The sequence below is a fragment of the Hippichthys cyanospilos genome, chromosome 3, assembly GCF_059441005.1.
Source record: "Hippichthys cyanospilos isolate Australia breed blue-spotted pipefish chromosome 3, RoL_Hcya_1.0, whole genome shotgun sequence".
Taxonomy (NCBI): domain Eukaryota; kingdom Metazoa; phylum Chordata; class Actinopteri; order Syngnathiformes; family Syngnathidae; genus Hippichthys; species Hippichthys cyanospilos.
In genome coordinates this window covers 26175813-26188346 of record NC_142371.1, presented here as the reverse complement: position 1 = coordinate 26188346, position 12534 = coordinate 26175813, and the positions used below count along the sequence as shown (strand labels likewise).

Below are 12534 nucleotides of genomic sequence, written 5' to 3'. Positions count from 1 at the left end.
AATTCTCCAGCGAGCTGATAAAGTGTCTGGTGAGCATACTGTAAATGATGTTACTTGTGACAGTTTTTGTCTAAAAGCCCATAACGTGCAGCCCGTGCTTCAAAAGGCAGCTTATCTATTGCATAATAAACCATTTAGTCATAATACTACCGACACATGAACGTGACTCAAGTAGAGCAAGTGACCCTGGTACACAAGAGTGAAGGTGACATTGAGTGGCGGCTAATGACCTTTTTTTTTTCACAGACCTAAGACACGCCCTAATTACGAGACGAATTAATTTACAAAACCTGCAAATTAGATTTCAAGTTTTGTTTTCCCCCTTACAAGAATCAATATCTTCACTTCCTCTACTCAACATTTGTATACGGCCCAAGTCGTGCTCGGAAAAACGTAAACGACACGTGTCAAGAAGGCCCCCATAAAGCGAACCAACGCACAGTCACTTTTCGAAGAAACGACGCCAAAAAAATCCAAAAGAAAACGCGTGAAGACGAGAGGAAAGGAGACGTACCTTTCTCCTGCCAGTCACTGCGGGTGTGACTGATGTACGCTCTCATCCTGCCTGGTCAAACGTTAACCATTGTGTTAACCAGCACTCTTTTATTGGATCTAATCATTGTCTAATCAGCAGCGTGGCCCACCAATGGGCGCCAAGCAGGAAGGAAGAAACACTGTAAGGAATCTGATTTCACTGCACTGAAGTTCACGGAGGGGCTTTAAAGTCGGCCTATTATTGCATTTTCCACATTTCATTTCAGTCTCTTATGACGTCATTGTGATGGGGAAAAAACATTTAGTATATTTCGTAGAAAATGCTTGGTGTATTTCAGTTAGCTTGAAATGTGTTCCGAAAACCCCAAGGTCGAAATTTTGTCTCCGGGAACCCCCGTTTCAGAAAAAGGCAAAAGATATTTTCACGGCATAGTATGTAATGACTCTGATTTAATTGCATGTAAGTTCATAGCGGGGCCTTAAAATCAGTATTTTATTGCATTTATCAACTTTTGTGAAGTCATTTAATACTGGTTTACTACTAATTTTTATTAATTATTCATTTTTATTTAATTATTAATACTGGTAATCATTTACTACTGTTTTCAATTGACTTGAAATGTGGATTAAAAAAAAAATCCAGAAGAAAAATAATATTTCTTTATCATACTTTACAAAACCTTTTTTCATCAGTTCTATGGCCATTGTGCTGCTCTTGGTATTAACCGCTTATGGAGGTAAAATAAAGTGAAGTTGATATATTATAAGGGTTTTTGTTTTAATTGTGTGTTTTTGTGTGTATATATATATATATATATATATATATATATATATATATATATATCTTTGTACAAAGAGAAACAATATGCCAAAAACCCAAGGTCAAAATCTTTTTTTGTTATTTTTTCATATCGATTTTTTAGGTAGGACACTCCTGATCTGAAGAAAAGCAATAGGGTTGTTTAAAATGCACAACGTGAAAGTAGGCATGGGGTTTTGTAGGCCGGTGTCCATGCTGATTTCCGTGCAGAAAAAATACTGGTGAATTAGCCGATTAGTTAAAAAAAATATGAATACATTGGCAGTTGTTTTCCTAAATGTATTTCAATAGGCATCAATTATATGCAGCTTCATTGTTCACAGGCCACTCTGGTTTCTATTCCCTGTAAATAGCAGGGGTCAACAGAACGTATTATATGGCATGATGAATAAAGTTATAAGAACATTAATTTTTGTTCTGTGTTTGTGTTATAAGCAGCTGAATGGGTGACCTTTTTAATACATTAATGCTTCAGTTATATCACACTATAAGATCAGTGCGTAAACTGCAGACATACATGTCAATTCTCTGTACAACTTTCCTGTTGTAAAAATTGTTTGTAAAAATTAAGATTTGCTTTGTATTGAATGAAAGGTCTGGTACAAGTTGTGTACGCATGTATTCTAACTTGAATGTGGCAACTTTCTTCTTTGATTGGCTGAGACAGAATCGTCACTTTTAGCCTCAAGTTTCAAATAGGTTAAAAGGGTTTAGGGTTACTTCAGAATAGGTCTTTCTGAGGAGCCATATTGTGATTTTTTTTTTTTTTTTATTGCACATACCTGTCAACCATACAAAAAGAAGACAAGAAGGTTAAGAACTACTTGGCACCAAGTTTCTCATAATCAGACTTTGACCTGCACCAGTGAGCCGCTTCCTGTCCGATTGTCCATTAGCGGCAATGGCTGATAAGGCTGCATGTCATCAATAGTGCTGATGGATCAACGCTCCAGATGGCAGAGGTCACCCGGCGGGTCACCTTGGAACAAGTGACCTCCATTCCTGCTAACATCTTCGGTGGATTTCCGAGCATATTTACGTGTCAAAATACCGGAGTTGCTATCTTGTAACATCAAGCGGAGGAGGAGGAAAAAGGCGATTGCGAGCGTGTGTGAATTCTTAACTGCGCAGCCTGTGAATGAGTCACCGTTTTGACAGCAGCCGGGACGTTTAAACACAACCTGCGACTGTCCACACCTCGCACAAGCGTGGCCAATTGGCGGGGGTTATGTAACAACGCGGGCCAGCATGCGCCGGCACCTTCTGCTTGACAAGTTGGGAGGGCCTTGCGCGCAGTTGGAAGGCGCACATCTGACAAGGAAGTGCTTCTCAATTATTATCTGCAAAGCCCCCCACAAAGCAAGAGAAAACATTTTGCACCTCGCTGCGCCACACTTGCTGTGGCGACGATACACGAGATCATAAGCTATGACAATTGTATAAATATATCTAAAATTGTAAAATTTTTCACATTTACAAAAGAAAAACAAAACAATATCAACTTTCAGCAAATGTTAACTTGACTTCTTGCACTTTACACTGTTTAGACTGGTTAGAGCTAACTCTGAACCTGGAAAAAAAAACTGAAAGTGCATCAAAGTGCTTGAAATAAAAAAAAATAATAATAAAAATAAAGGTCAATCCTTATTCAAACTCTGAACATTTTGGACCAACCCCCCCAAAGATACGCTGACTATAAATAAGATGATCCTCTATAAAAAGGGTATAAGTAAGTCCTTTTTAACATTAACAAAACAAAAAGGCAATATAAATCAACTTTTAACAATTAGTAAGTTATAGCTTAGTCTAAAACAGCAAAAACATCAAGTGCATCAAAGTGCCTGAAAGTAAAAAAAAACAAATAGGTGATTTTTTTAAAAATTCTTGCATATTCACTTCACATGACAAAAACAAAGCCTTTTCCCTGAGGTCATCTGTGCCCCCCTTGGCATCATCCAAATGTCGACTTAATGGCCCTGCGTGTGAACAAGAACGAACTCAAACACTGGGCCAGTCTGCTAGTTCTTTTCTTGAAACCAATAACCTTGGATAGCACAACACCGCTAAAAGCTAAATGACGAACAGAGAACCTAAAAAGGAAATACCTTCTAGTGCCTTTCAGATTAAAAGCACGTATTTCAAAATAAGAAAACGCAGGCAAGTAAACAAAAAGATAACTGGAGCGCTTGAATAATTCTTAACACTGAATAAATCTCATCTTAATGCCTTTGTTTGTGAACACGGATTTATTCAGACATTGGTTCGGTCTGCTTGCTTCTTTTCATGAAAATAACGTGGTACAATTTTGCATAGCAAAAGTTGCTCAGACTATCAACACCTAAGTAATTTCGTCCGCTTCCACCCTCCCACTCGCCCCATTACCACACTTAAGAATTAAGTAAGATTATGTTTTTATATAAATATACATACATACACACACATCCTCATTTTACGTCTAACATATAAAATGTTGTCTTATCCACGGAGGTTGGGTCAAAATGGCTCTTTGAATGTTAAAGGTCGTCGACCCCCGCCCTCGTAGCATGTAGTTGTCTTCATATTTCGTATGTGAAAGCAACAGCTGAATATCAAGGCTGTGAAAAAACTGCTCACACGACCTTCCATAAATGCGGCTGTTACCTTGGCAACATTCTCAGATTTCTTTTCACAGCTTTTCCAACAAGGCCACAGATCGGTGTCTGCGACCCAAATCTCTAATCAAGCCCTGAGCGCCCGATCGCGCACTAATTTGATCTTTTCAATATTCACTGTGACATTCTCAACCTGTGACTCATCTGTCGCGTCTTATTTTTAGTGGTCGTCATGTAACTCTATTGTGTCGAAATTGTCTAACACACAAAACGAGACTTGGGATTGTGTGGTCCCTTTATTGAAAAAAAAAAACAACACAGGAAGCTACATTGGCAACATTACAGGAAATGGCGCTATGAGGTGCTGTACAAGCCACTGTGGAACCAAGAATCCAAGCATCATCCTGCAAACAACATAACTCTCAAAACTCTTACAAATGACAACAAAAACTTCTCATACACAGCTAAAACAAACAAATAAATTAAAGCATGTCTCGAGCAGAGAATAACCTCTCACAGTCACTCAAGAAACACAAATAAAAAAGGAAAAAAATCACACAAAAAATCTGACACACGACAAGAATCCTGCCAGACAAGCACTTAACTGCTCTCCCGCAAAATAAAACATTTTTACACCCATGAAGCCTCTCACACAAAAACAATCACTCTAGTTTCCTCTCTCTCACACATAAAAAACAACACAAAAAAGAAGGATCACAGAAAAACTAGACACATGACAAGAAAACCATCAGAAAAATATGAAAACCTTTCCTCACTAAATTAAAAAATCTCACACACATGAAGCCTCTCGCACTAAAACACTCTCTCTTTTTCCTTCTCTCACACACTAAAACCAACAGTAAAACTATGAACCAAACTATAATTTCTCACAAAAAACACCATAATCTCTCACTAACACCAAAAACAAGACCCATGAAAAAATATATGCTAAAACAACAACAACAAAATAAAAAAACACATACATACGACCCAAAACAAAGACTTTCAACCACACCATAACCCTTCACGTAAAAAAAACTCACCAAAAAGCACCAAAAACCTCATTATTTTTGGCTTCTTCTGTATCTCATATATCCTGGAACGTGCGTTACTATAAAAATACATCATACAGTAAAGAGGTCACCAGAAAAACAGGACTGAACGCAAATAAAGAAGTATGTGAAACACACAAACAGATGGTCCTCCTTGTCCATTGGTTGATTGTAGTCGTGTGGAAAATGAAGCTTCATGAAGCACGTGTGATATTTTTGGTGTCCTCTAGATGGTGCTCTCCGTTTAAAGGTGAATTGTAGTGCAGTGGAAATGTATTCACTTTCTACTGCATCTTTGAACCGAGAGTGCCATCTAGCAGAGTCATGAAATATCACAAGCGCTTCATGAAGCTTCACTCATCCATCCTAGTCGATCGTAAACAGCAACTGTCACAATCTCGTCCATCAAAATTGTTCATCGTAGCATTCGTCTTTGCCACAAGCCCATGCAGTCCACTCTGTCTCCGTCCACGTCTCTGCTACAGAACAGACAAGTCGTGGCAGGATTTCGACTTGAGCCAGAACGCGACGCTGGGATTGTTCCTGGCCACCATCTTGTCGAGAAAACGCTTCGCCTTGGTGGGGAGGCTCTCCCGGCGGGGACGGGGGCGGCAGGCGCCGCGCCCGCCTCCTTTGGCGTCCTTGGAGTCCCTGCGCAGACGCAGCTGTCGCACGATGCCGCGGAAGGCCTCCCACACGTTGTGCTGCATGGCTGCCGAGGTCTCGATGAATTTGCAGTCGAATACGGCGGCGCAGGCGCGGCCCTCTGGAGGCAGAATACACACGCTAACATCGTATCGCCGAATTCATATTGGGATTTCATGCGGGGGATTCTTACCGTTGGTGGAAACCTCCCTGCGTCGCACCAGGTCACACTTGTTACCCACCAGGATGATGGGCGTGTGCTGGGCGGGGCGAAGGCGGCGCAACGTGATGCGCAGCTCCGACGCCCGTACAAAGGACGTCCGGTCGGTGATGGAGTACAGCAAGAGGAAGGCGTCGCCCGATTGCATGTAGCGCTCCTGAGCCCATTCACTGTCACTCTGGGAAAAACACACGCATACAGTAGTGGTTAATCAATACGCTGAGTGGATTATGGGCATCGTAAAATTTGCCCTTGCCCCAGTGATGCTTCATTGGAGTCTGGTTTGACTCACCTCTGCATCCCACGTGTCCAACAGAGTGATCGTTGCAGCCTCTCCATCCACGTCAAGCTCCCTCTCGCGCAGTTCATCTAGTTAATTAAGAAAAAAATCCGGCTTTTTATTATGGTGTTGGTGAGGGGGTTTTTTAGTGTGAGAGAAGTTATTCGTTTCGGTATGTCAGGCTTTTCTGCGGTGTGAAATGTGTAACCGTTGTGCAGTAGTTTGACCATTTTTGGGTCATTTTCTCCCTTATTGTTCTCATAGTATTTTAGCCATGGGATGGAACACTTTTCGTAGTGCGATAACTGTGTGGTTGTGCCATGTTGAACTTTGATGTGTTGTCAACATCTGGGTGAAATTTCAGCTCCTTTGTGTCTTCTTTCAATACTTGTGATATGCGTTTGATGTGAAGATCAAAGGACTGGAAAAATAACATTTTTGTGCCTGTTTAAATATCTGGTAAGTATGAAGAATTTTAGTGTGTTACATTTCTGGCTCAGTGCAAGAGTTTTTTTGGGGGCATCATCTTCTTAGTGTGTCAGTTTTTATTTTTGCTGAGTGAGATGTTTTAATATGACTTTTTGTGTGTTTTGTGTGTGTGTTATGTGAAAAATGTTATTTGGGAGGGGTTGATGGTTGTTTTGGTGTGTCCAATTGTTTGCCGAGGGTCCATTTGTTTGCGGGTGTGGCTTTTTGTGTCCATTTTTTTCTGAATATTGTGCGTTCTTTGATGAAGTGAGACTTTTTTTGCCGTGCAAGCCTTTTGTGATTTTTAGAGGGTGGGTTTGAGAGGTTTGGGGTTTTTCTAGTTTTGCCTTTTTGCTTAATGTAAGTTTACTGGTGTGGTTGAAAGTTTCTATAGGTCAGTATGAGTTTTTTTGTGACTCGTTTTTTTAAGGCACGTGAGAAGGAATTTTGCCGTTTGCTTGGGCTTATTAAAGACTGATTTTTTTAAATGTATTTTTTGCAAAGTTATTTCCTGGGGAAGCAGTTTTCTGGTGAGTATTTTTGTGTCCTTTTTTTATGAGAGAGACGCGTATATTTCTGGGTGGTTTTTTTCAAATGTATGAGTTTTTTGCGCGCATGAAAGTTTGTTTTGCTACGTGAGTTTTTTTCTATGGAGGAGGTTTTTGGTAAGCGTGGCTTTTTGCCATGTTTCATGCGGTTTCTGGTTTATACGTCTTGTTTTCTAAGTTTTTTGGGGGGGTCATTTTGATGCTTTTTTTTTCGGGTGAGACTTTTCAATGCATGCCTACTAGCTTTTTGAGCGAGTGACTAAAGGACCAGTATTAAAGTATTTTTCCGCATGCATAATTTAAAAGTGTTTATCATGAGTTTATTCGTGCTTTTAAACGGCTAGCTACAATATAGACTAAAGACGTGAATCTTGTTTAGTTATTCTACACTTTTTTTTAAAAAAAGTTCACATTCAAGTTACTTCAGGTCTATATGCAGTGGGTGAGTTCTCACCTCCACACAGCTCGCAGTCGTCACTGTCCATGCTGTCGGCGGCCCCAGAGAAGATGCAGGCAAAGGCGGTCTTCCCGACTCCGCCCGCCCCGAGGAGTACCACCCGGTACGGGCTGACCGAGTCGGCGGAGATGACCGAGTCGGAAGAGGAGGACCAGCTTCCGCGGCTGCTGCCTCCGTCCGACTCTCCGGCGGAGCTGGCGCACGACTTGGACCGGGAGATGCAGGCGGGGACGCGGGCGAGGAGCCTATCCGGGAGAAGGTGGCTGCCCGGGTCGCAGATGCTCCAGCGGTGGATCTCGTTCTGGAGGCGGAGGCTGTGCCGGCGCACGCTGGACATCATTGTCCCGTCGTAAAAAAACCCCCAAAGTGATCGAAAATGGGCTTCCTTTTCACCCAAATAGCCTCTCGCTTCAACTATTTTAAATGAATACTATCTTGAATGAACTTTTAAGTTGCTCCCTGCATTTGGCTCGAGTCACAGTACATGTAGGATTAATTGAGAAACATGTTGACCGTCAAATGGAGCGTTCAGTGTCCTCTCTGTGCTCCCAGTTAATCCTGCAATCCTGCTGGGGTTTCCCTGCATGTTTATATGAAGAGGCACATCTCGCCCTCCCTCTCTCTCTTTCTCACTCACTGGACTGAGGTATAGATACACTCTCATGGAAGGGAGGGGGATTTAGATGCACTCTCACACCAACACTAATGTAACACTAATAGCCCACGGATCACACGGAGACTCCCTGGATGTGCATTGAGAAAATGATTACACAACTGTATGCATGAATATATAAAGGGGCTTAATGGTTTGCTCTTATACAAGACCCAACACTTGCAAATGTGTCTTCGCACTGAATGTTCTTTTCACTTTCCGTCTGCTAGCAGGAAGGGCATCTGACAAATAGAGTTGGAGAAGCACAAGCAGCTTTAAGTGGCAATGGAAACACTGGTGGCCATTGAATCATTACAAGCTGCCTGGGTCACACAAGAGCACAGAAATGAACCGTTAAAGATAATCGAGACAGAAGAGATCAGGCCCTGAATATTTCTACCTGCAATTAATAAAATAAACATCGCAGATCTCTAGTTTTGTGATTACAATACAATAAAGTCAAGATTAATTGATTTAGGCAGTGAATTAAAAACTTGTCAGGAGTGGGATTTGAACCCACGCCTCCAATGGAGACCAGAATTCCCATCTGAATGGAAGGAGCAACCCTTGAGTCTGGCGCCTTAGACCGCTCGGCCATCCTGACTGACATTAAGATGTTGAAATGTCAGTACAACAGTCCAAGCTATGGGAATTGCAGTTGTCCATGGAGGTGTGAGTTCAAATCCCTTTTTTCCTCGGATGGATAGAATCATGTTCTGAGCAGGTAACCTTCAAAGGTAATTTAAATTGTCTTGCGAATAACAGCCAAGGCCCAGCTGATTAATCGACCAGCCAAATATACATACAATTGACACCTATTGAATTGCATTGCGAGGGGAGGAGCTATTACCGGTATATTCATCATACTTTTTAAAATTAATCGTCCGATCAATTTGTACTTTTTCTTCTGCCGAGAATAGGCATCAGCCTAACACAACCCGTTTTCATTCAGACGCTAATAATATCTAACAAAACATTGTTTACCAGCTACAATGTACAGTATTTGACTTTTATCCATTTTTGGACCGACCCATAAAAGCAAAAGCAAAAGCATCTATTGCAGATACGCATAAAGTTGATAACGCTTTTATACTAAGCAACCGGACGCACCAACCTTCATTAAGTAAACATGCTGAAGATGTCAACGTAATGAGCTTTGAGAGGAAAAAGTGGAGGTTAAAGCCTGAGTGCTATCCCCAGCTTGGAAATGTACCAGGTGCAAGTTTATGAATGAGCCAGCAGCACACAGAGGCACAAACGACTGATGAATGTCAATAAAGCTCTCGTGAATGGTGGCGCTGACTTGACTCATTTGTTAAGTCAGGGGCACGTTGCTGACAAATAACGTGGACGTTTAAAAATCCAACATGGTGGAGGTCGTACGTTTTGGACTTGATCTCAACACAGCCATTTCACTAATTGCGGGATTACGCCTCTTTCTCTGCTGTTGTTTTTTTGTTGTGCGGTGTGGTCTCAACTCGCATGGCTTTCTGCTCTGATCTCATCTGGCTGACAGACAATGGGGGTGGGGTGGGGTGGGGGGCATTAAAGCCCCGCTAAGTGCTGGAGCGTGACCAGGGTCAGAGACTTTCATGCTGCACGTTGGCAGGCTCTCGACTGTTATTTCAGACAGATAGCCGCATATAAAGTGATTCCGATGTTCTGTGCCATCTGCTGGGACGGTACACAGTGGAACCTCGAATTAGCACAATATGTTCTGGGATAATGGGGGGCCATTTTATCCCAAAATACAAATAGTAATGTAAATAGAAACAATCTGTTCTCGGGTCAAATGGTTACCAGAGGTTTAACTCAAGAGATTCTCAACAATGTGCCATGAGGCATCATCAGGTCCAAAAGCTCAAGCCGGCAGTATAAGCGAAGAGCGCCAACATCACTTAATTGATGGAGATGGTCAGTAAACACAACACTGAAACTAAATTTCAGTTCCAATGGTTTCTCCACAGAAGAGAAGCCTTTTGCTGGTGCTGTAAGTTTGATTACTTTCATGTTTGAGTTAGAGTAACAGTTATTTGATCGTTTGAAGTGATTGCTACAATGTTTTCATTTTCATTAGCTTGTCAATAGCATTTCCTGATGACTGTTAGCATAAAGCTACCTTATTTATATTATGCTAATGATATGTCTGTGGTGAAATTACTTTGAATAAAGAACATCTTGAAACAAGAACACTTTAGTTCTTATGGAGAACTGTTGAAAAAACAAGAAAGAGAATTTTGTTTTTTAAAAAGTTAACTAAAAAACTAAATATTTGAAAAGTAAACCGGATCGGGATGTTGCTGACATTGTTCTGTAAATAAGGCGCATGATTGTTTAAAGGGCAGTCGAAAAAGTCACAAAAGAAAGTTGACAATATGTTCATTGAGCCTAAAAAAGGCATTCTGAATAATATTTAGTTTTGTAGGGTCATGGATTAAGCAGCAAAATCCACCCATCTTCAGCCTTCACAGGGGGCGGCCATTTTGCTGGTGATTGAAAATGGCATCATAGTTGCTTAGAGGCTAGAAAACAACAACCACACAGCTCACCTTTATTGCTGAATTTATTTGTAGGATGTTTGCAAGCTGAAGAGTGAGAAAATGGTTAGTTATGTTCTGTCAACAGCAAAAGCAAAATGACTGCCCACTAAAATAGACAAAAATGAGTGGAATGAAATCATAAACCACCGACACAATATGAATTTGAATTCTGTGTTTCAGCTAGTGGAATGCCTAGACAACACAACAGTAAAGAAAATGTTCTTGAGTTCTCCTTGAAGCCTTCGTAATTGAAGAGGGATGCAAATAAGATATGGGTTATAGTCTGAAGTTTGCAGTAAATATACAAGCCAACACCCTCATTACAATTCAAACATTTCCAGGTTCAAGCATTTAAGCCCAAATTGTTCCTCAACAATCAGATCAGACACAACTATCTTCATTTCACCCTTAGAAAGCTCAACAGCCATTGAAGAAGCTGTAAGTGTTGTCTGTACACCAAAAGGTCATAAATAGGGTGAAGGGCAAAGTCCGGGGTAGATGGGAGGAGCGCCACATAAATACCAGACAGCATGTTTGAGCCATGAAGGCCACTGCACTCCGAAGGCCGTGCGCCCAATTTGTTAGTCGATGAGATGCCCGCAAGCCTTCACGGTGCCATTGAAGCAGCAGGCGACAAAATATTTGGCGACCTGAGCGGTATGTGCAGCCTGGTGCACGTGGCTATAAGCTCATGCGGCTTATATGTCAATGATTCCATAAGAGATCATGAATGGAATATAAGACATACATGCAACCTCGGGGTGGGTTAATACCAGAGGCTTCATTGAGAGCTCCAGGGATCACAGGGAATGAAGATCCAATCTGTCATTTAGTTTCTCATCAAAACAACTGTGGCCTTCCACGCCAGCAGTGGAGTTATTCATTCAAATCTATACAGCAGGTCTTTGAGCTGGCAGGCTTAAAAAGGGGGCGGGGCGGGGGATTGGCAGAGGACGGCTAAGAGCTTTAGAACCAACTCCATCTCGTGCGCTCATCAGACACATGGCCCCCGGGGCATCTTTTGGATCAATCTGATGGGTCACACTTGTTTGTCTGACACGTGTTCAGAGACTACACCGACAAGATGAGCTCAAAAATCAAGCTACCGTCCAAAAAAATCCTCCCTCATGAGGGTAAACTAACCCGATCAGGTGCAACTGGGGGTTTAGTATCTTGCTCAAGGCCGCTGACAAAGGTTGAGGATTGAACACCCAAATTTTGTGACCATGTCGAGGATAGAAGAAGGTGGTGCCCACGGGCATCAGGTAGCACTCAAGGATCGCGAGTAGCCCGCGGGCTTGTTCTGCAAAAAGCTTACGATCGATCTGGTTACGAGTAAATCTGGCTCCTTGTTCTTGAGTTGGAAAACAGCTCCAACATAGCCTCAAGTGAACATTGATTGGCTGCCATTATGTTTGGCATAACCTGATAGGCTCCTGTTGTGGGTGGGAGGGTGGAAGCAAGACGTGAAAATGAAAGGGCATGTGAGAGTTGTCACTAAATGTAACTTTAAAAAGGCCCGAGGGCACCTTTGATAAAGGTATTGTGATATTACATTCTTGTAAAAAGGAGCTTGTGAATGCGAAGTCCCAGAAGCTAACCTATGGTGCAGTCGGTATTTGGGACAAGTCTAAAATACAGCAAAAATAGTTACAACTACATCTGTTAAAATAAATAAATTACTTTTATGTCATTAGATGTCAATCTTTTTATGTGCCACAATAAAACATCTTTTTTTTTTTTAAATTGAGGATTTTTCTCAGAAA

The 12534-nt window shown here is 41.6% G+C and overlaps 1 protein-coding gene and 1 non-coding gene across 2 annotated transcripts; both read right to left on the bottom strand.

Annotated features, from left to right (window-relative positions):
- Positions 1 to 4195: 4195 nt before the first annotated feature.
- LOC148426564 (GTP-binding protein GEM-like) lies at positions 4196 to 8195 on the bottom strand. Its single transcript, XM_088410608.1, has 4 exons — positions 7574 to 8195; positions 6116 to 6192; positions 5797 to 6001; positions 4196 to 5724 (listed from the first exon to the last, which is right to left on the bottom strand). The coding sequence occupies exons 1-4, from the start codon at positions 7914 to 7916 to the stop codon at positions 5438 to 5440; spliced, it is 912 nt and encodes a 303-aa protein (XP_088266734.1). The 5' UTR covers positions 7917 to 8195; the 3' UTR covers positions 4196 to 5437.
- Positions 8196 to 8723: 528 nt separating this feature from the next.
- Positions 8724 to 8832, bottom strand: trnal-caa (transfer RNA leucine (anticodon CAA)). The gene is made up of 2 exons: positions 8795 to 8832; positions 8724 to 8768 (listed from the first exon to the last, which is right to left on the bottom strand). It is a non-coding gene; the product is annotated as a tRNA-Leu (tRNA).
- Between the last annotated feature and the right edge of the window lie 3702 nt (positions 8833 to 12534).

Coding starts and splice junctions, on each gene's coding strand:
- LOC148426564 (XM_088410608.1), bottom strand. CDS start 7,916: ATGATGTCCAGCGTGCGCCGGCACAGCCTCCGCCTCCAGAACGAGATC. Junction 6,002..6,115: donor TGGACACGTGGGATGCAGAG/GTGAGTCAAACC, acceptor TGTTTTTCCCAG/AGTGACAGTGAATGGGCTCA. Junction 5,725..5,796: donor CAGGGAGGTTTCCACCAACG/GTAAGAATCCCC, acceptor TTCTGCCTCCAG/AGGGCCGCGCCTGCGCCGCC.